The sequence below is a fragment of the Pelophylax lessonae genome (assembly GCF_965119305.1).
Source record: "Pelophylax lessonae genome assembly, chromosome: 1".
NCBI lineage: Eukaryota > Metazoa > Chordata > Amphibia > Anura > Ranidae > Pelophylax > Pelophylax lessonae.
Window position 1 is genome coordinate 2,452,478 of NC_138768.1, and position 24,912 is coordinate 2,477,389.

The 24,912-nt window shown below is 47.3% G+C and overlaps 1 protein-coding gene across 1 annotated transcript in view; it reads left to right on the plus strand.

The window, feature by feature from the left end:
- The window catches only part of LOC309550331 (uncharacterized protein), a gene marked incomplete at both ends in the record, with an annotated part of 43,756 nt that overhangs the window by 2,574 nt on the left and 16,270 nt on the right, over positions 1 to 24,912 (plus strand). Inside the window, one exon of the mRNA XM_082250728.1 lies at positions 218 to 312. Coding sequence (XP_082106854.1) covers positions 218 to 312 — 95 coding nt within the window. The remainder of the gene's footprint in view (positions 1 to 217; positions 313 to 24,912) is intronic.

The window sequence follows — 24,912 nt, forward strand, 5'->3', positions numbered from 1 at the left end:
GGGTGTGGTAGTGTGGACAGGTGATGGGGGGTATACAGTCTCAGGAAGTGGAAGTCCTTGGCTCTGTATATGGGAATACTGATCAATGATTGGATATAGATATTTCCTCTATGGCCCTATTCATCTGATAAAGAGAGATAATTATATGATTTACCAATGATGAAATGAGATGACTAAGTGCTTATATGCTAATGTGAGGTTCTTTATATAATAACAGCTTCTCTGTCTACAATGACTTTACAGAAAGATGTTATTAGAAGAAATTGTTGTTCTCCGGATCCTTGGAAGGTCTTGTTGGGGAACATAGAGACAGTTGGTCTCCTTTTTCTTCAATGAGGGATTTGGGAGTCTGGAGGTGGGACAAGCTGATAAGGTGTTCAGAGATAACAGAAATTAATGTATCTTGTAATGAATGATGTGCTGCTTGTACAAATTCTTCAGTGAATGGTTCCATATGTAAAATGTTGATGTTTGGGACGGTCCTCCATGACAACTGTCCAGGATTGGAGGGTAAAAGCCTCCTGTTTGATGAAGAGGTCAGATCCTTGGTCCACCTGCCATGTCTAAGGATCTCCACACACCTTCATCTCTCTACTTTCTAATCTTTACTTTTACTTTGTAACTCTTCTCTTCTAAATAAACTTCCAGAACCTTCACCGGGATCAGAGGTTGTTATTTTCCCATCACATTTCATAAAAACTTTGTAATACTGATGGAACACAGCCATCGTTTTATTGGGGGACTGAAGGCTTTCTATGGTCAGGATTGTCCTACAAAGATCATTTTTTTATATATAAGATACAAACAACAGAACAACATGGAAACATAATACTGTATATTCTAACTTGATATGACCGATGTTATAAAAAAAAGAAAGGGGTGTATTTTGTTATGGAAATTTTTTATTCACCTCACTTATCTATTTAATAATCAGTGTAATAAATCTAATAAGTGATTATAACCTTTTTTGTCTATAAAAGAATCTAGCCAATGCTGTTGAGGCTATTACTGTTAGAATAAATAATGAATGATAACTGCTAAAAAATAAAGATCTAATTTATTTTACAGAGAAGAAACTTTAGATGAATCAATTATGACATAGATGATAAAATCTTAAAAACAGTGATCTTTACAAATAGTGTTGCAAATGGACAAAGTTGCACAGAACAATACACAAGACAAAGGATCCATTACAAGACCAAAATTACCCCACACACATTGGTGAAGACCCCTCCCTTTGAGCATAAAAAGTTAATTTACCATTTATGGTCACATACTTCCTGTTCTCAACCCCCCCCCCTTCCCCAGTACAGTCTATATACTGTACCAAATGGTCAGCATACCTTTAGCTTAAAGAATGTTAATTTGTTTTCCTTTATGGTTCACCCAGCCCCCAGCTAGGTTTGATGATGGGGGAAGGAATGGGGAGATCACTTGGTCAATACATCTTAAACACTCCTAGTGAAACCAACCCCTCCCCCCCCTCCCCCTTAGCAACCATATGTTCGCAGTAGAAGAGGAATTGGCACAGCTGTGTATGGCACCCATTTTATATATCAGAATGTCCAAGTAGAAAATAGAATAATGTCCATTTTAGAATTCAATAATTCTATTACAATTTATAAAAAATATTGGTTAGTCCCCCTGAGAAACTGATGTACCTTCGTCCTGTGAGAATGAAGGCAAAAACACATTTTTTAGGCTATTTTCTCTCCCAGTAGAATGTTTTTCAATCATACCACACTATGGCCACTAGATGTAGCTTACAATCATAGTAAATAAGTATTTATTTCTTATGCTCATTATTCCATCTAGTGGCCCTTATATGGTATTTTCCTGATTCACTTGTGTCTGTAAAAAAGGAAAACATTTGAAAATTACCTAAAAACATTTTCTTCCTCCATTTACACAGAATGGGAATGAATGCAGCGTCACAGAACAAAAAGCTCTGCATGGATGGATAGATAGATAGAAAGATGGATGGATAGATGAAGGGATGGATGGATGGAGGGAGTGAGGAATAGATGGATGATGATAGGCAGGGCCGGTGCTACCACTAGGCAAACTAGGCAGCCGCCTAGGGTGCACTGCTGCCTAGGGCGCAGCCACAGCCAGGTGGATTCTGGGGACCCTGGTATAAGTGGGGGCTATGGGGACCCTGATGTAATAGGGCACTTTGGGATGCTAATGTAAGGAAAGACCTAATGGATCCTAATAAAGGGGTGTCTCTGTTGTATGGGGTGTCTGTTGGGTGAACTCTGGGGACCCTGATTAAAGGAGAGGGGACTTTGGGGACTCTAATGAAAGTGGTAAACTATGATATAAGGGGGTCAGGCCCGGGGGGCCCAGGCCTAAAGCTGCGTAAGTGGCCCCGAAATTTCAGATGGCTGCTCAGTTCCCCACACACTGACGTTCTGCATACTGCTGCAGGATTGAATGAAGTTTGCAGGAGACAAAGCTGTCTCCTGCAAACTTCAGCTAATTAATGAAGAAGAGGTATCCAGCCAATGAGGTGGTGGTGGGGGAGGGTGCAAGTAGCTGGTCTTGCCTAGGGCGCAAAATAGTCTAGCACCGGCCCTGATGATAGGGATACTTACCACTGACCATCTACAAAAGTGGACACCCACTGAGGAGCTCTCAGCACTGGTCACTAATAAATGTGAGCACTCACCACTTACCACCAATGATAAGGGGCATTTCATTACTGATCTCCAACATGAGGGGGCACTTACTACTGACCAGGAGAGAACTGGGCTGGGGACAGAGGGAAAGTTGCACCCCGGGGCCTGTATTAATACAATATAGAGTGGAGATCTTTCACCATTCAGACATTGATCAGAGAAGGACCTGCAGTCATTGACACATGGTGGCCACGATTTATCTTTGGGTTAGATGGATTTGTAATGGGGATACACCAGATTTTTTCTGTAATCCTCCTCCCCAGGGCCAGAGTGGGACTCATTTTCAGCCCTGGAGTTTCATGCCTTAGACCGGCCCACTTTAGTTCACGACTGACTATATTAAAATAATGTAATTAAAACCAGAATGCAGAGCTGCGGGCATGATACAGGAGAATGCAGGGCTGCGGACATGGTACAGGAGAATGCAGGGCTGCGGCATGGTACAGGAGAATGCAGGGCTGTGGGCATGGTACAGGAGAATGCGGGACTGCGGGCATAGTACAGGAGAATGCGGGACTGCGGGCATGGTACAGGAGAATGCAGGGCTGTGGGCATGGTACAGGAGAATGCAAGGTGGCGGGCATGGTACAGGAGAATGCGGGGCTGCGGACATGGTACAGGAGAATGCAGGGCTGTGGACATGGTACAGGAGAATGCAGGGCTGCGGACATGGTACAGGAGAATGCTGGGCTGTGGGCATTGTACAGGAGAATGCAGGGTGGCGGGCATGGTACAGGAGAATGCGGGACTGCGGGCATGGTACAGGAGAATGCAGGGCTGTGGGCATGCTACAGGAGAATGCAGGTTGGCGGGCATGGTACAGGAGAATGCGGGGCTGCAGGCATGGTACAGGAGAATGCAGGGTGGTGGGCATGGTACAGGAAAATGCAGGGCTGCGGGCATGGTACAGGAAAATGCAGGGCTGTGGGCATGGTACAGGAGAATGCAGGGTGGAGGACATGGTATAGGAGAATGCAGGGTGGCGGGCATGGTACAGGAGAATGCAAGGCTGCGGGCATGGTACAGGAAAATGCAGGGCTGTGGGCATGGTACAGGAAAATGCAGGGCTGCGGGCATGGTACAGGAGAATGCAGGGCTGCGGGCATGGTACAGGAGAATGCAGGGTGGCGGACATGGTACAGGAGAATGCAGGGCTGCGGGCATGGTACAGGAGAATGCAGGGTGGTGGGCATGGTACAGGAGAATGCAGGGCGCGGGACATGGTACAAGAGAATGCAGGGCGCGAGACATGGTACAAGAGAATGCAGGGCTGCGGGCATTGTACAGGAGAATGCAGGGTGGTGGGCATGGTACAGGAGAATGCAGGGCTGTGGGCATACTACAGGAGATGCAGTGCTGTGGGCATGTTACAGGTGTACCATGCCCGCAGCACTGCATCTCTTGTAGTATGCCTGCAGCCCTGCATAATGGCAGGTAGTGCGGCTGTGGAGGAGTCTCACTTACCTGTTCCAGAGGTGCCATAGATTTAAAAATGGCGCCGCCCGGCGCCAACACGTCATTGCGCATGCGCCACCACCGCTCGGTTAAGCTCGTATGCTTTCGGCTTTTTCCGGGTATAGGCGAACGTGTACGGACTTTACCGAGCGGCGGCGGTACATGCGCGGTGACATGTGACTAAGGCAACTGATCGGAACTCCTCCTCCCACCTCCCCAGCAAATATGAATTCTGCCCATCCAGCTTCCTCCAGCATTCTGCGCTCCAGCTCCGCCTCCCCAGGACATATTAATTCCGCCCCTCCAGCCTTAACCGCCTTAGCGGTAAACCCGAGCGTGACTCGGGGTAGGAATTTTCTGCTATTAGCGGTATCCCCGATTGATCACGCTCGGGGTCAATGGGCAGAGCGTGCAGACAGCGCAGCGGAGCTTCTCTTACCTTATCCTGGCGATCCAGCGATGAGCTCTCATTGCTGTGACCGCCAGCGAGATCTCCGCCGCTCGTCTGTCGGTAGGAGGACTTCCTAGTTCCGTTCCCTGCAGCAGCAATGCTGCATGGGAGCGGAACTAGGGAGGGAAATTAAAAAAAAACAAAAAAAAAAAAACGTTGCACATAACACATTTTATATTATATATATGCATATATATATATATATATATATATATATATGCAAATATATATATATATATATATATATATATATATATATATATATATATATATATATATATATATATGTATATATATATATATATATATATATATATATATAAAATTATATTATTGATTCGATTATAATTCATGCGTTATATATGGTTATATATACATATATATACACACACACATATATATATATATATATATATATATATATATCTATATACACACATATATATATAATATATAGCGCATGAATTATAATCTAATCAATAATATAATTTTATTATATATATTATATATTAAATAATAAAATAATATTATTGATTCAATTATAATTCACTTGTTTGTGTTTCAAATTTATCACATCTGGGATGTCTACTAGAGACTTGTTTTGGTCAGGTTTAAGTCAGTAATTACTAAGAATTGTAGGCCTATAATACATAACGCCAAATTTCCATGAAAAGAATTGTACCGCTTTTGGAACAGAATTCCTGACAGAATCATACCGCCAGGGAGGTTAAAAGACTATGCAGTGAATTACTAACAGGAAACAGAACGTCCCTCGCACCGACCGGCTCACCGGGAGAAGTCCCGGATTGGCCAATCCGGGCCTGCACCTCCCCCTCCAATGTACTTGGACTCTTCTGTTATCTATATATCACTGGTGCAGAATCAGCTTGTGGGGGTTCTTTCTGTTCTTTGGTCCATCCAGTTGATGAAAAATGGATGTCCCCTGACATCGCTGTCCATCCTTTTCCTCTTCTCCTGACCTCTCCACAGGAGCTGTGAGATAGAAAGAAATAGAAGAAGACACGGTGATGGAACAATAGTTACATGTGAGCAATAGTGATGGAGAATCTGCTTGGGTTCCATTAGAGATCAGGTTCACCAAACACCTCCAAAAATCCACAAATCCACAAATTCACAAATTCACAAATTCACAAATTCACAAATTCACAAATTGTGAACGGGCGGCACAGTGGTGTAGTGGTTAGCACTTTCACCTAGCAGCAAGAGGGTCACTGGTTCGAATCCCAACCACGGCACTACCTGCCTGGAGTTTGCATGTTCTCCCTGTGCCTGCGTGGGTTTCCTCCGGGTACTCCGGTTTCCTCCCACACTCCAAAGACATGCTGGTAGGTTAATTAGATCCTGTATAAAATTGACCCTACTATGTATGTATGTATGTGAGTTAGGGACCTTAGATTGTAAGCTCCTTGAGGGCAAGGACTGATGTGAATGTACAATGTATATGTAAAGCGCTGCGTAAATTGACAACGCTATATAAGTACCTGAAATAAATAAAATAAATAAATAAAAACTTTAACTGCTTGCAGACTGCCCACAGTATATTTACTGCGGCGGTCAGCCCATCCTGAGCAAAGTAGTACTACGTCGCTCGCCCTGGAGCCTGCAGGGGGCGAGCTTGCCCTGCCGGAGGCGCGCTCCCGCCCCCACCCCCGCTCGTTTAGGGACATTCCCGCGCGAGTGACCGGCGTCTCCGATGTCCTCCGGTCACTCGCGATCTCCCACTGGAGAGGGAGAAAGGCAGGCGGCTGATGTAACCACAACCGTCTGTCATTCTCCCTGGTGTAACTGCAGAGATCATACGATCCTGCTATGTAGGATCGCATGTCTCTGTGGTTACATCACAAGCCATGCCCATTTACAGTTAGAATCACGCCCCTAGGGACACACTTAAACCCTTGATCACTAATAAAGTTAACCGCTTCCATGCCAGTGTAATTTTTACAGTAACAGTGCATATTTATAGCACTGATTACTGTAGTAATGTCACTGGTACCCCCAAAAGTGTCAATAATGTCAGTCAGGGGTCCGATCTGTCCGCCACAATGTCGCAGTCCCGCAAAAAAAAATCGCCACCATTACTCGTTAAAAAAAAAAACAAAAAAATGACAAAAATCTTTCCCTTTGTTAGTAAACGTAATAACTTTTGCGCAAACCAATCAAAATACGCTTACTGCAATTTTTTTTTTTACCAAACATACAAAGCAGAAAACAAATTGGCCTAAAATGTTAAAAAATGTTGATTTTTACACTTTCTTTTTTGGGAATTTCATATAAAAAAAATGTGAAAAATATTGTTATTTTTTCAAAATTGTCGCTTTTTTTTTTTGTTTATAGCGCAAAAAGTAAAAATCGCACAGGGGATCAAATACCACCAAAAGAAAGCTCTGTTTGTGGGAAAAAAAGGACGTCAATTTCATTTGGGTACAGCGTCGCACGACCGCACAATTGTCTGTTAAAGTCACGGAGAGCCGAATCGCAAAATAGGGCCCTGGTCTTTGAGCAGCCAAATCCTCCGGGGCTAAAGTGGTTAAAGGGCAACAATAAAAATGCACAATTCCTCAAAATGACATATCGGGGGGTTCCCTGACCATGCCGGTGATGTGGATCACTTGTAGGATGTATACAACCTACTTCAGGAACGACGACATTTACACAGAAAAAATTGTGTATAAATTGCTGGAAAATGAAATTTTCTGCCTCTTCATTCTGTTTGTAAAAAATTATCTGGAGATTCCCTTTGTGATGGAACAAACTGTACACAGGAATATATATAACATAGCTAAATAACAACCAACATTCACTATAAACATGAAGTTAATTAAACAACAAGCCACCCAGACAATGTTGAGATTAATCAGAGATCTCAGGTCGAACTGTCCAGCCCCCAAGGTCACATAACACATTATCACATAACATCCCACAATAGTTTGCTAGCAGACAGACAGAAACAATAGGTGAGTTGATTAGCACAATTAACAATGGGTTAAAGACACGTAGGAGGCACACTATGGGAGGGACCTACTTACAATAAACACATTATAGCAGGAGACCCCAGACAGGTGGCTTTGAGCTGATGAGATTAACATCTGCTCTGAGTCTTACAGTGTGGAGCAGTCATTGTTGGTAATGTGGCCAATCCGCCCTAAACATGGATCTCGGTCTGCTGCTGGGGAGGGGATCCCTACTGCTACAGATCGAGGAACGATACCTATCAGCCTATGGGTCTATGGGTTTGCCCTTTGCCGTTCAGGCACCCAGGAAGAGCTCCGAGCTCTCTGCCCAACCTGTAAGAGACTCTTGGCCATCTTCTCTACTTGAGCTCGCTGCCATGTCTGTGGTGTACCGCTATTACAACATATGCTGGAGGAAGAACCCAGTTGTAAGATCGGGTCGAATGACCTGCCTAGGAGTGATCCTGCTGCTGGAGATGCATCTACCTCCGAGCTGCCGGTGAAAATCCAGGGATGGCCTCCCTCATGGCTTCTAGGGTTGAGTAGCTGCCCTGGCACACATCTGTGGATCCTGTACCCCTTTGAGCCTTTGAGAGTTGCTGCTGGAGGATCTGCCATCCCATCCGGTCCAAGATACACCTACGGTCTAAAGTTGAGAGTCAATTGTTGGGAGTTACAGGGTTACCAAGGGGAACAAAGGCTTATATAGCAGCCTGTCGTTAAGCATGCACATGTGACCGATGGGGATAACCTCCTTTAGCAAGGGAGATGTTGTCAGCACTGCTTTGGCCGCAATCTATCTCCTACAGCACTGGAGCAGATCTACACTGCCCGGGCCCTCGTCCTGTACACAGGTACAGAAGATAAGGAGTTGAGCGAAGTGCACGCATGGAGTCCACGCTAGGTGCACGGTAGGACCCCATACCGTTACTGGGGGTGAGGTAGTGGTGACAGGCTCTGCATGTCCCTCCTAAATGTACAAATGACCGAGGTGATGTATAGTAACATCAAGAGAGTTTACTAGAGTTCATGTTTAGTCATCTGTTCAGGTCATGAGCGTAGCTCAAGAAAAGGTACTCCATGTGTACGGCAGTGACCCTGTACAAAGTGCCTAGCATAGCCCAGAAGAACACGCCCTGGGGTAGGCCATTTATGTGACCCTTGCTTGGCACCCACTGAGGAGGGAAACACAGAGCACGTGACAACCACGATGTCATCCTGACCTGCCCACTAGTGATGGGCTCTATGTTCGAGTGGAACGTAAGTTCGCAAAACACACAAACAAATGGGACGCTTGGTGGGAAGTTCGCCCGTCGATGAGCGCCCCATAAAGCACTGCCTGGTGCAGTGCATTGATTGCTGATGATTGGCTAAAGCATGCACCTGACCTGTATGCTTTGGCAAATCACAGCACAATGTCCTGTCAGAGCCATGGTTGGCCAAAGGTAAGGTGTCCCACGTCCCACACTATATAAGGCTGCTTACACGGCAGCCGTGTATAGTGTATGATAATAGAAGTTAGGCAGGTAGTTAGTAGATAGTGAGTTGAATCAGTTTAGTGCAGTCAGTGTAGTGTACAGGCATACCCCACTTTTAAAATGTATGGATATGTTGTAGTCCTGGGTCCCCTCTTGGTGCTTCCCAAGTTTGGTGTCCCTGACACTTATAGTTCGGGACTAGTGCCATGCCAAGCTGACCAAAATATCCCATAGAAGCCAATGTTATAGATAAGGAGGAGCAGTGCCATGCCAAGCTGACCAATATTTCCCATAGATGCCAATGAGCCCTGAAAGCTGAAAATTGGTCTAGGCAGGAAGGGGTTGAAAGTGCCCTGTATTTAAATGATTAAGGGGAACCCTTTATCAGAATTTAAAAACAGCATGGGGACCCCCCCCAAAATCTATACCAGGCTGACAATACATTACAGCTGTGAGCAAGTTTACATTACATTTTTTCCTTTAGAAATGTCAGTATTGCTGCAGCAGGCTCTACACATTGTACAAATGTGCCACTTTACAGGCACATTAGGGGACTCCCCGGGCACAATATTTAAAGGAATTTTTCATTTTTATTGTTTGACTTTAAGCATCATTAAAATCACTGCTCCTGTAAAAATTATTGTTTTAAATTTTTTTTTTTTTTTGCATAGATACATGTCCCCCAGGGCAGTACTCGGGTCCCCATACACTTTTTATGGCAATAACTTGCGTATAAGCCTTTAAAATGAGGACTTTTGATTTTTCATGTTCGTGTCCCATAGACTTTAATAGAGTTCGCATGTTCACTAGAACTTTTCCCTGTTTGAGATGTTCTGGTGCGAACCGCACAGGGGGGTGTTCCGCTCAGCAATACTGCCCACATGCATGACAATCGGCTCCCACTGAATGAGTAAATATTTGGACATTTGTCTGAATGCGTGAACAGCTATAGATCAGTTTAGACTGAACTTTGAGCTTAGCCCTAAGAAGGAGTACATAGTACTGTCAGGGACACAGCCGTACTGGCATTTCTGCCAGTACTAGTCATGGATGCTCCTGGCTCAATCGACACAGCCCTCTGATGTCCCGTCAGGGAAATGGCCGCAGGAGAACTGGCAACATTACCAGTAATAGCAATGGTCGCTCCTGCCTCAATTGACACTGCCCTCTGCTGGCCTATAAAAGGTGGCCATAGGATCAGCCTGTAAGATTCTGGTACCTTTGGTACCCTTATTGCCCATTTTCCTTTTCATATTGCGTCCCACCTTTTTAGTTAGGTGGAACGCATATACCTTTAAGCCGTATGACATCATCACTGAGCGCCGCTCTGAACGGCTATTTCAATCGCCGGCTTTCTCTCTCAGGTTGTTACATAGTTACATAGTTAGTAAGGTTGAAAAAAGACATCAGTCCATCCAGTTCAACCTATGATGTGTGTGTGTGTTTGCTTTTAATCGTACATTGTGTACCCCTGTATGTTGTGGTCTTTAAGGTGTCCATCTAATCGTTTTTTGAAACTATCGATGCTCCCTGCTGATACGACTGCTTGTGGAAGAGAATTCCACATCCTTACTGCTCTTACAGTGAAGAACCCCTTACGCACTTTAAGGTTAAACCGCCTTTCCTCTAGTTTTAGTGAGTGGCCACATGTCTTATTGTACCTCCTTTCTCTGAATAGTTTGTTCCTTATGCTCGGGTCACCAGTACAGTATTTGTACATTGATATCATATCCCCCCTCAATCGTCTCTTCTCCAGAGAGAATAAGTTCAGTGCTTGTAGTCTTTCCTCATAGCTGATGTCCTCCATTCCCCTAATTATTTTTGTTGCCCTTCTCTGGACTTTCTCCAGTTCCAGCACATCCTTCCTGAGGACCGGTGCCCAGAACTGGACAGCATACTCCAGATGTGGCCGGACCAGAGTCTTGTAGAGTGGGAGAATAATCTCTTTATTTCTGGAGTGAATCCCCTTTTTTATACATCCCAGTATTCTGTTGGCTTTGCTTGCGGCGGCTTGGCATTGCATGCCACTGCCAAGCCTGTTGTCTACCAGTACCCCCAAGTCCTTTTCCATCCTAGACTCACCCAGAGGTTCCCCCCCTAGTGAGTAGCTTGCTTTCTGGTTTCTGGCACCCAGGTGCATTACTTTACATTTTTCAACATTAAACCTCATCTGCCATGTAGTTGCCCACCCCGTTATTTTGTTCAGGTCTGCTTGCAAGGTTTCCACATCCTGCATAGAAGATATTGGCATGCCTAATTTAGTATCATCTGCAAATACTGAGATTGTACTAGATATCCCCTCCTCTAGATCATTTATGAATAAATGAAACAGGATTGGTCCCAGGACAGAACCTTGGGGGACCCCACTTTCCACACCCGCCCAATCCGAGTACTCCCCATTAATCACCACCCTCTGGACTCTCCCCTGGAGCCAGTTCTCTATCCAGGTACTCACCTTATGGTCCATACCTACCTTCCTTAGTTTGTACAGTAAGCGTTTGTGGGGAACGGTGTCAAAGGCCTTTGCAAAGTCCAGATACACCACATCCACAGGCTTACCTTTATCTAGGTGGCAGCTCACTTCATCATAGAAGGTTAATAGATTGGTTTGGCAAGAACGATTTTTCGTGAATCCATGTTGATTTCTACTTATAATACCCTTTTCATTACTAAAGTCTTGTATGTGGTCCCTTAACATCCCCTCCAAAATTTTGCAGACTACTGATGTTAGGCTGACCGGCCTATAGTTACCCGGGATATATCTCGGCCCCTTCTTAAATATTGGTACCACGTTGGCTTTTTTCCAATCAGCTGGCACCATACCCGTCTGTAAACTATCCTTAAAGATCAAGAATAATGGTCTGGCAATCACCTGGCTGAGCTCATTAAGAACCCTCGGGTGCAAGCCATCCGGTCCCGGGGATTTATTTATGTTAAGTTTCTCTAGTTTAGCTCTAAGTCTATCTTCTGTTAACCATGGCGGCACTTTCTGAGGTGTATTATTGGCCTTACAAGCTGGGTTCGTGTAGCCCCCCGATTCTTTTGTGAAGACTGAAGAGAAAAAATTATTTAACACTTCCGCCTTTTCTCTGTCCTCAGTGGCCATATTTCCCTTATCATCTTTTACGGGGCCAATGTGTTCTGGCCTCGCTTTCTTACTGTTTATATACTTAAAGAACTTCTTAGGGTTCTTTTTACTCTCCTCCGCTATATGTCTCTCGTGTTCTATTTTAGCCCCCCTGATTTCGTCTTTACATTTCTTATTACACTCTTTGTAATGCTTAAATGCTGCCAATGACCCCTCAGTCTTGTATTTTTTGAAGGCCTTTTCTTTAGCACTAATATACATTTTTATGTTGGAGTTTAGCCATCCAGGGTTTATTTTTGCTCTTTTAAATTTATTTCCCTTTGGAATGCACTGGCCAATCCCCCTGTTTAGTATGCTCTTGAAGCACTCCCATTTTTCCTCCGTGTTCTTTGTTTCCAGGGTTCTATCCCAATTGATATTTTCTAGCAGCGTTCGTTCAAGCCGCCAGTATACAGCTATGCCTGACGCTACCTGGACTTGTATCTCGCTACCTGTTCTTGTGCTTCACTTTCTGATCTTGTATCTCGCTACCTGATCTAACCGCATGCTTACAAGCCTTGTCTTATGCTGCCGGAGCCTCCAGCTATTCTCTTTACCTGGAACAGACCGGAACCTCGATACTGATCCCGTATCTCGCTACTGGATCACTCCCTCACTACTGGACCCCTCTACTTACTAACCTTACTAGTGATAAGTACCCCACAGGGGATTCCTCCATAACAAACTTACATTATCTACTTCTGCACATTAAGGACTGTTACTATCTATGCATACTAATTCTACCATCTGCATTGTTACATAGATTGCTAGCTCTTGAGTCTACTACCATCTATCCTTGCACTGGGTTAGTCTCTCCTGTATATTATCTGCTGTCCTTACCACTTATTACCATACATGATTACTAACCTATCTGCATCCTACCTATTACCGTCTACTACTCTCCTGAACATTTCTATCAAGTGCTTATCATTGCTATCACTGCTCACACCTGTCCCTTCAGCACATCACCTCTATACTATCATATACATCCCATCACTCCAGGAACATCTTATTGAGTGTGTATATCTGTATGCTGAAGCAGACAGGCCCACAGTGATGAGTCTGGAGAGTTGGATCTGGTATTCCAACACATCTCTACATGACTACTGAGTGGAGATTCTGCAGCTGCAAATCCAGCTTACTATAAAAACGCAGGAGCGTTACACAGCCTCATTGCTGGATTATCTTGTCAGCTTCCTGTGACCTGAACCTTGTTATCTTCTTGGACTTCCTGTTGTGACCCGGTGTAACGTTAGAAAACCATACCCCGTGAGAAATCCATACCCTCGTCACTTCCTGTCAGGAACAGCTGAGCAGCGTAGCAGTGCGCATGCTCACAGCCCGGATACGTCAATGAACAGCTGAGGGCCTGACAAGTGTGCATGCTCGGAGGATATGGATTTATCACGGTAGTGTGTGTAACGTTACACTTGCGGCGGTTACATTAAAACAGCTGTGCTGCAATATGAGTCATCTCCGCTCCTGTCCCTGCCACTTCCCTGATGTCGGCTAATAAATATAAAAGCGGCGACGGGTGTCTGAAATCTAAATGACGGAGATGTCGGCTCCGTTATCCGTTTTTATATTTATTAGCCGAGATCAGGGAAGTGTCAGGGACAGGAGCGGAGATGACTCATATTGCAGCACAGCTGTTTTAATGTAACCGCCGCAAGTATAACGTTACACACACTACCGTGATAAATCCATACCATCCGTAGGTGCACCGGAAGTGACGAGGGTATGGTTTTATCACGGGTATGGTTTTTTCACGGAACACCAGCTTGTTTCTGAACCATCTGATCTCCTCCTGGTGTTTGACCCTCGGCTTGCTTCTCGGACTTTGCTCTTGCTACTACCTGCCTGTTTCCCCAGTGTATGACCCTGGCTTGCCTAAGGACTCTGTTTCTGCCTGCTCACCTGTGTATGACCCTGGCTCGTCCCTGTTCTGCTACTTACCTTGCTCTTGGACTGATCACCTGTGTATGACCCTCGGCCTGGCTTTTACTACTGTAGCACCACCCCCGAGGGAGCTGCTGGTTAAGTTTTTGGGTCTACGTCCTGCCTAACAACCCTCAAACGTTGCTCGAACCCTCCCTAGGCACAACTGACACAATATGAGTTAATAACACCAGAGGACTATTAAGGAGCAAAAATTGGCAGATATCACTTTAAATGAGAATAAATATCTGGTTACCTTTCTCCAGTAGCTCCCTGTGGCCCAGGTGCAACATCAAAGTTTACGTTTAGCTAAAACAACTTCACTGGGGTGCAATGAAAACAGCATACATTAGAATACAAATGGACTTCACAACATACTGCAGGAGACATCTAATGAACTGGAATTTAATAAAATTGGTAAGTCATGTAATTAATACAGCTACACAGGTCTACTTGTGTAGTTAAATGACACACAGGAGCCCTTCCCTTAAAGTTACTCTCTGTACACGTCCAATCACTTTACCATATAGGCCAGACTTATACGGACCCCACACACACAGTTTCTTTTCCCGGATGGATGTCTTCGCTAGCAAATGTTGGTGCACATCAATTTATAATCCAAGAGAGGTAATAGGCAGTTCTAGGAGGGACACAGTAAAGTTAAAGGCTCCAAACACGCACCTAATGTCTTGTCACACAGGGATGTGCGGCTCACTAGCGTTGCAAGTGTTGTATCCTGGTGTTTTATGCACTGGTACTCACTTGGTGATTTCTGTGAAGGTACACTAGGCCTCAAGTATGTGACAGAACATCAGCTACTGATATAGTACCACCCGGAGACACTTTCTCCCAACAGGGAATCAATTTGTGGGCAGGTGCCCTTCTCACCAACCAGTCTTGTTCCTAGGTGCTTTCCGCTGCTACAACAGTCTCCAGTCCCGGTCACCAACCTCACCGGGTGTTGACGCTGGGCGGCACCAGTCTCTGCAGAGCATCAATGGGTTCTCTGGGAAGGCTCCTTTACTGAAGATGAAATACTTCCACTCAGCCGCTTCAGGCCTAGTCCACAGCATCAGCCCACAGCACTTGCTTCCTTCTAGGAGTTGTGTGAGGAGACAAGAGAGAGAGCCTGGCTCCTCCCTTCCTTTATAAAGCTTCCCCCAATAGGCTGTGCGGTGAAGCAATGCACCCTGGTATTCCAACTGAATTGTGGGTATCGTAGTATAAAGGAACTTCTGATGAAAATCACCAAGCTGCAGTGTGGCAGTTTGGCCACTAGAAACTTCTGATGAAAATCACCAAGCTGCAGTGTGGCAGTTTAGCCACTAGAAACTTCTGATGAAAATCACCAAGCTGCAGTGTGGCAGTTTGGCCACTAGATGGAGCCGAGTTCCTTCAAAATGTTATACAGTCTTCTAAAGAACAATTGTAAAGGGGAGAATCCCTGCTACACTACTCCTCTAGTTGCCTGCCTTACCCAGAGTTCCTAAAATCATCTGGTGCTCACCACAGGCAACCTGTGCTACTTGGGACGCTTCACCTCCTGTACCACTTCCAGGGGTGACTCGCACTGAGCTGCAAGGGAAGCCCTCTCTGCACTTCTGCCTCCTTCCTGATCGCGGCAAGCACCCGTGGTTACCCTTTCACAAAAAAAAGGAAAAATAGAAAATAAAGTCACACAACTATAAATAAGTCCTGTATTATACCAAAAAAAAAAAAAACACTTGGTTGTAAATCCACATCAGTCAGTTTTTGACTCTTAGTTCTGTCGTTGTGCTCCTAGAGAGAATAGTGTAATTAGAGATTGGATTCCACTATATTTTGTTTAATTTTTTTGGCCAAATATATTATCTTTACATTCATAGCGCTTATCCCCGAGAGATCCACAGGATTATATGGTTCCTCCAAGCATTTCTATTGGTGACCTGGTCAAAAAACACTCACTGACCTACCATCGACAACTGAATGTCCAACATCCACTCTGTTAATCTTTTTCATGAAGATTTGATTGGCTCAGTGACCAGGGAAGGGTGGGTTAGGAATTAGAGGATACTCCAAAAAAGAACTCCAAAAAAAAGGTGTTACCTCTCACAGGTCATTAATGTGCCTTTATCCCAGATCTGGCAATCTTTAGCCTATGCCTTTAAACTGAGACCGGCAATGGATTATGCAAACTTCTCTGAAGGTGCTCCCCTTCTGTCTTCCTGGCCCTAACAGAGGCCTCTTCCCAATCCATGGCTCTGGAACTGTTCCCCCTCCAGGCCTGGGAGGCTATGGCCGGGCCCCTCACGCTGGCATCTTTTCCAGGCAAAGCCTGGGAGGAAAGGACCCTTCTAGAAGGTGTTCCTGAATATTTATCCCCTTTATACTTATCCCCAGCCTACATCACTAGCAATAAACCTCCTAGGGATTGGCCAGAGGGGGAACTATTTATAGCCTACAGCATTGTTTCTTCTGACTCTATCTACTGGAGAACATTCCCCAGAAACAGGCAGAAGTAACCAATGTCCATGGCTTATGGGAGACCCAGAGAATGCAGAAAACAATACCAATTAGAGCTCAAGCTGGCTACAGCCACCCACTAGAGTTAGATTAGAGACCCTCCAGATTATAGCAGGAACCCTACATGTTCCTATGTCTTTGAAATGTGTCTTTGATATAAAGGAAAGTTCCTGATACAACATTTCCACTGATTACATCACCCATTGTAATTATACAATCCCTGCTAAATCTACCAGATAAAACTTTATTGAGTTAATAAATAAAGATTTGTGCATGGATAAGCTCTTGGGGCTCATTCACATGGACACTGAGGCCTGTACAGTAGGAATCAGTGTTTTTTTTTAGCTGGGCTGTGTGTAGACAACCCATATTATGCTATGGGGAGACAGCAGCTGTATGAATGCAGACACAGGTCCTAATTTTACAGGTGTATGGGTGTGGGTGCACGGCCCCTAACCACTTGCCAGCCGAGCTATAGCCGAATCATGGCGGCTGCGCGGACGGCTAGTTCTGGGTGGCCGTCATATGTCTAGGGGAATGCTGCTGATCACAGATTGAGGTAAAGAGTCAATCAACGGCTCTTTACCATGCGATCAGCTGTGTCCAATCACAACTGATCACAGATGTAAATAGAAGACGGTTATCGGCTCTCCTTACCTCATGCTGACAGTGGGAAGAGAGGAGAAGAGAGCCAATAACCGGCTTCTCTAAAAGGGACATGTACACTAATAAGCAGGGCATTGATTATAAGTACAGTCCAAACAGTGCCCACCAGTGCTGCCAATCTGTACCCATCAGTGTTGCCAAACAGTGCTCATCAGTGCCGCCTCTCAGTGCCCATTGGTGCCGCCTATCAGTGTCCATCAATGCCACCTATCTGTGCAGCCTCATCAGTGCCCATCAGTGCAGCCTATCAGTGCCCATCAATGCCCATCATTGCTGTCTCATCAGTGCCCGTCAGTGCAGCCTATCAGTGCCCATCAATGCCCATCATTGCTGTCTCATCAGTGCCCATCAGTGCAGCCTATCAGTGCCCATTAATGCAGCCTATCGGTGCCCATCAATGCCCATCAGTGCTGCCTCACCAGTGCCCAACTATGATGCCTCATAAGTGCCCATCAGTGCAGCCTATCAGTGTCCATTAATACTTATCAGTGCTGCCTCATCGGTGCCTCATCAGTGCAGCATTATCAGTGCCAATCAATGCAGCCTTTTAGTGTCCATCAATGCCCGTCAGTGCTGTCCCATCAGTGACCATCAGTGCCTATCAATGGCCATCAGTGCTGCCTCATCAGTGACCATCAGTGCAGCCTAGTCAGCGCACATCAGCGAAGAAGAAAAATTAACTGTGTTAAAGCGGAGTTCCGGGCAGAAATTTTTTTTTTTACTTAAAAATACCCCCAGGACAGTCAGGGCTAGTGCATGACCAATGTAGAATAGATGTCCCCAACCTCTTGTGCCGTTTACCGCCAAAGACTCCACCCCAATTCCATAACCCTTTCCCTTTAACCTGAATGAATCAGACCACACCGTGCTTGGAGTTAATTGGCCACAGCAGCCCTTTTATTAACCCTTTTAACTTAAAATTAACATAAGGAGAAAAAACATTCCTTAAAACAGAAACAAATCAGTCGTTAAGCCTGTTGGTCTTTGAGGCACCCCCCAAATAATTCCAAATCCTGCACTGCGGGACCTGTGCCCTGATAGGCCTCCAGCCGCGGCACCGGCTCGGAGACAACCCACTCCCCGCAGTGCCACCATTTTAAATTCCATTTAAACTGACATTAAATGGAATGCACCATAGGGACCCATACCAACGATGAGTCCCAACCATACCCTTATCCTAAACTGTTCACCTCCCCCGCCAGCAAAGATCAACAAAACGCCACCAGCACCCAAGGGTGAAACCTTACTCTTGAGTGCCCCTCCAAACCCTCAAGGCTCGCTGGATCCCATCTTGCAACCCCAGGGCCCACAAATCTGTACCCACCGCATTGAGGTTCACGCCGTCACCCCGCAGATACCGCCATGTGTCTACCTCCAACTCCAAGTGGCGGACCACCAACCCACCATTCCGACAAACAAAGCGCCCCACTTCCTTGTTCAACTTGATCCGAGCCTTATTGAGGGGCGCGACCGACCTGGCCATACGCCAGGAAGTGCGGGCCAACATATCGGACCAAACTATGAGCAGCACCGGAAAAGCCGTGCGCAGCCGCAGGAAATCCAATTTGATATCCCTGATCAAGGCCCGCGCGGTCCTGACCCCCAAATCGTTGCCCCCAGCATGCAGCACCAAAACATCCGGCTGCCTGTCCAGCCGGGAGAAACGATGAACTTCCGGGATGACCCTGCCCCATGTAAGCCCGGGCACCCCATCCACCTGACACAAGCCTCCTGACGAGAGAACCCCAGCTGTCTACCATTAGGACTGTTAAATATTTATTCCAAATTCATAATTCGGCACTTATTGGAATTATATTATATTCACAGCAAGCTTGCAAAATATATGTGATTTTATGATTAATCATAGTATTAATACAGTATGTGTGAATGACCTTGATCCGGTGATTAACAATGGAGTTCTTCATCTGAGCTGAGACAGTAAAATGTCAGATAATTCTGGAGTATGTAGCTAGTTGGAAGATGACATATAAGGTATCTGTGGGATAGTATGTCATGGAAGACAAGAATAGGATCCATGTGTAATACTAGGAATAGCATATATTAGTTTAAATAATGTTAGTAATAATTCATCGTATTTGTATGTATTTACTCAATGTTATACTAGTCATATAAGTTGGTTATATATGTTACTTATTATGTAAGATAAATGATGGTTATTTAACATGACATCAGCCACACTAGATGTTACAAGAATAGGGTGTTACATGTGGGCTTGTCAATCAAAGTAGTTCAAGACTAATCAGCTTTTTGGTCATATACATATTAGGAATTATGACTTTATGGGCTTAGTACCTCCTCTTGTATAGTATAACTGACGTTAGCAGAAGTTATGATGCCATACAAGGCTTGGAGTATTGGAAGTTCATGACGTATACATGTAAGATAAATTGCCACGCGATTCGGACACTCGACACACAGACTAGGACACACAGACACACAGACTAGCGAAGATCACACACATTACTTCTGCTCTACACAAATCTATTCATAGACTTTTTTACAACCTAAGCAGGTGTTTTGCTCTCTGAAACCTAGCAACGTCATTTCCTGCTTCTTCTCAGACGAGAAAAGATTAACACGGAAGAAGGACACACACAGAGGAACACCAGACATCCCAACCTGCAAAAACTCATTTCAGGGAGGTGGCACTTCGCGCCGCTGAATCCCCCCACGCGTGCCGCCGCACTCTTCCCACGCTGCCGTGACCCCCCCCCCCCCCCCCCCACACACACACACACCAAAAAAAAAAGAAAAAAAGTTGTGAATTTAGCTATGTACTTTACAGTGCATCTCTAGGTAATGGGTAATTCCCCTCCCTTCAGGAAAAGCCCAGTGACTTCCTGTTGGCTTTCTGGTAGTGGAGTCACATAGACCACAAAAAATGACTATGGCAGAAGTTTTATTCCTATTACCATAGGTCCACATGTTCGAGACGCAGTGAGCAGAAGCTTCCAGAAGCCCCCTGTGCTCTCAGTACACATTAGTGAAGGGGTTGCTATGGACAACTGCTGTAGTGCTGAATATTTTTATCTCCTGTTATTTTGAAGTACATGGCTCACTGTAAGGAGCTGCTGCTTCCTCTGTATCCCTCCTCCTCCTCTCACGGGCAGAAGTAGTGGCTCTGTCTCACTTCATGGAGCTGCTCAGGATGACTCACAGAGTGAGTGAGTCACACTGACAGCTCAGCTGATTCTACTCGGCTTCACAGCTTGGATGACTCACAGATGAGTCACACTCTCACTCACACTCACCTTCACAGCTTGCCGGGATATCGCCCTGAGCTCGCGGGTGTCCGTGAGCTCAGGGCAGAAAACGGGAGTCTCCCGCGATTTGCGGGAGACTTGAGATGTCTGGAACACACATGGCTATATTGCCATGAATTCACGCTGAACACATCTTTTCCATGAATTATTGTTTTTATTCTTCATATTTTTACCTACACTGAACTGAACTGAACTGTCATACCTTTTACATTGTATTGTTGATGCCAAGTGTGTTTGAATAATATCACACTTTGTTTTTAAAGTCAGTCTGGCTATCAATGCTAATCAAATTGAAACGCCTAAAGAGATTAAAATATAGAGATATATTCTATATTTTACAAGGACGCACATCAGCTCTCCGGCCCCCCAGAAAACATACGAGTGTCCCAAAATCCAAACGAGGCAGGGGTTCAAACCTGAAAGAAAAAGGAACAAAAAACACCACCAATAATCAAACAACCAGCCGGGCCCCCCACCCCCCAGCCATAAAACCACCACCCGCATCTCCACTACACCAACAGCTGTGGACGCACGTACAACAAGAACCTTCTGGACTCCCAGCGCCCAATGCGTTTAACCGCATCATCGTCCAACCCCCAGCACGCGGCCTCCGTGGCTGCCCCGATTCGAAAGGAATGAGACGCGAACCTACTGGCATCCAAACCCAAAGAGCGCACACATTTCCTGAACACCCAGATGAATTGAAACGTGACAACGACGACCCGTCAGCGTGCATCAAAAAGGAACCAGGCTGAGGAGGGCGAAGTGCCCTGTAAGCCTGAACCGTGCCCACCGGGCACAGCGGCGACGACGGCACCGCGAACAACCGTACTCGGACCCCTCTGCCACTCGAAGGAGGATAGTGACCCCCTCCCGACTGTAAGAGACATCCTGATCCAATAAGCCCCCCGACACAGTCCGGGAGGAGCTGACCAACTCCCCAATCCGGAAAGCCCCGAAAAAAGCGAGAGAAAAGGCCGTCGTTAACAACGACACCTCATGACCCGAGGCGCAGTGCACCCCCAATTGTATGCATACATCATGTAAAAGAGCGAAGGACACCGGGCGCCTGGAGTCCCTGCGCCGGTGCGCCCTGGAATATCCCTTCAACGCCTGCCTTACCAAAAAGTCCTTAGTGAAATCCCGACAACCTAAAAATTTAAACAAGAAGGCCAAGCCGGACAACTTGCGCGACACAGCGGAAGCTGACGAGCCCCTCTCGAAATGGTCGGAAATAAAAGAAAGCAACACCCACCTGACATCCGGACCCAGGGGATCCACCGCCGCCACCCGCAACACCTCCAGCCACTCCAACCATACCTTGTAATACGTTGACCACGTGGACTCGCTCACCGACTTCCGGATCCATCCAGCGAGGACCCCAAGGCAATCCCCCACAGCCACTCTGGACACGGGACCCCGCGTTGCTCCGCTGCCGGTGCCAACTCCCGGAACCTGTCCCACTGAAATCGAGACAGTGCGTCAGCAATATCATTGTGTACCCCCGGGATGTGCACAGCATACAGGAAAACATTCAACTGTAGACACCGCAAAACCAAAAGCCTGAGGAGGCGCACCACCGGCTGTGAACAAGCCGACGCGCGGTTGATGACCTAGACCACCCCGAGATTGTCGCAATGGAGACGAACCTTCAAATTTCTGAATTCAGCACCCCAGATCTCCAGAGCCACCACCACTGGGAACAGCTCCAACAGAACCAAGTTGCGAACCAACCCAGCCACTCCCCCGGCCATGGGGCGGCGCTCCACGCACCCCGGTGAAAAGCCCCTTACCCAGCCGAATCGGCTGCATCAGTAAACAGTTCCAAATCAAAATTGCTAATCGGCCCAGCCAACCACAAGGATCTACCATTGTATGTGGCCAAAAAACTGTGCCACAGACGCAAGTCATCCCTGTGTTCCCTGTTGAGCCTGACAAAGTGAGTGGGCAATTTCACACCCGAAGTCGCCGCCGACAGCCATCGGCAGAAAACCCGGCCCATGGGCATAATGCGGCAAGCAAAATTTAATTTCCCCAGCAACGACTGCAAGCTGCGCAACTGAATTTTTCGCAAGCCCAGCACCCCTTCGATTTCCGCTCTCAAGGCCCCCAACTTGTCCTCCGGCAGGTGACACTCCATGGCCTCCGAATCGGTCGGGCCCTCCGTCTTGTCCGGTGTTAAAGGAATGCCGAAACTCCCCGCCACATGTTGCAAAGTGGCGAGAAGGATCGCACACCCATTGGAAGAGGGTGGGCCCACACAAAGAAAGTCGTCCAAATAGTGGATCACCGAATTTACCCCAGAAACATCCCTGACCACCCACTCCACAAAGGAGCTGAAGGTCTCGAACAACGCGCAGGATATGGGGCAGCCCATGGGAAGGCAGCGATCCACATAATACGCCCCTTGCCACCAGCAGCCCAGCAAGCGAAAACTATCCGGATGAACCGGGAGCAACCGGAACGCAGCCTCAATGTCAGATTTCGCCATCAAGGCGTCAAAAGAAGTGTAGGACACCGCACAGGCCTCCGGATCAATTGCGTCATTCACCGACCCACCCCTTCGGGAAGGAAAGGTGGTGAATGAGGCGGAACTTATTGGGTTCCTTTTTGGGAACTACACCCAACGGCGAAACCACCAAGTCTCGTAATGGCACAGCGGAGAACGGGCCCGCCATGCGACCGAGAGCCACCTCTTTGTTCAATTTATCCGACACCACCAAAGGTTGGCGCAAAGCCAAACGCAAATTCCTCGCCAATGGCGGCACCGAGGCCAAAGAGCAAGGGATACGAAAACCCACCGCAAAACCCTTCCTCAACAGTCGGGCAGCCGCCCTATCGGGGTACCTATTTAGAAAAGGCCGTAGCCTTTCCACCCTCACCGGCGTCATCCCCATTGTGCGCAGACTCTCCGGAACGCCCCTTACCGGACTTAAAACACTGAGACAAGGAATGGGAACCTCTGCAACCGGAGCATTCATGTTTGAAGCGACAGGTCCCTCCAAACTTACATGAACCCTCATTGAATTGCCAGCAAAAACCCCTCTTCTTCGCGGCCGCTGTCCAGGGGTCGCAGAACCTCCGCCCCCCCCCTGGAAAAAACTGATTCGGAGCCTTCGCAGAGGACATGAGCCACATCCACAGGCTGATGTCCTTGTGGTCCCACCGCAAGGACGGTCTAACCGCCTTCCGCTGCCGGAACTGTTCGTCGTACCGCAGCCAGGCCGACCCCCCGTATACCCGATAGGCCTCCCCGATAGCCTCTAGGTAACAGAATAGGGCCGAGCAGTTTTCCGGCGCCTTTTCCCCAATGACGCCCGCCAGAATGGCAAACGCCTGCAACCAATTTGGGAACGTACGCGGGATAAGCCGGTATCGTCGCACCTCCTCGTCCTCCTTCTTGCGTTCCTCCGGTTTAACTCTGTCAAGGTTGAACTTCTCGAGGGGCAACAGCGTGAAAATTTCCATGTACTCACCCTTCCAAATCTTCTCACGGACCTCCTGCTTCAAATGTGCCCCCAACGGACCCTCAAAACAAACATATACCTCACCTTTTGCCAAATCGTCCAGGCAAACCGCGTCCGCCTTCTCCTCCTTCGTTGTCCCGGTCTTGTCCCCCGCAGACACCGCAGTTACCGCCTCCACCGCAGGCGACCCGGTCAACTGGGGCACCGCAGCCACCCCCGGACCAGACCCCGAGGAAGACGGCCCCGCCAGCGCAGGGACCCCCGCGGGCTCCGCGCCCGATCCCCCCGCTGGAGGAATCCAAGCCGCCGCAGGAGGCGGGCGAACACCACCCCCCGGCGCCAAATGTCCTAATAGGTCCTGCAGGCCCAAGAGAAAGCCCCCCAAGCCCCCGTCAGCTCCCCCATCCGGAGCCGCCACCCCCACCGGCCGAGGAGCCCCCCCAACCTGAGCAACCGCAGCACCCCCACCCCCCACATCAAACAATCCCCGCAAATCGGGCAAAGATAGGGAAGAAAATGTTACCTCATCTGACTGCCCAGGGGGGGCGCCCCCAGCCGCCGATCCAGCCTCCCTCGCCGCCGACCAGACACTGACATCCTCTTCTCCCTCCGATCCGGACACCTCACCTTCCGAACGATCTTCCCCGGACACTTCCTGCATCGGCCCTCCAGGTGGCGCACTCCCGGAAGCCGCGGAGCTGAGCGACAGGCGTCCCCACCCCCTTACTCCAGCTCCGCCCGACGTAGACCTCATCGACCCAGACAAACTCTCGGTGACCTTGCCATGTGACTTGCTGCGCCGCGTCATCTCCCTGCGCCAGACCAAGGCCGACTCCGAGTCGCTCCGATCCCTGCTGCCTCCGGCCGCACCGAACTCACTCCCACGCCGAG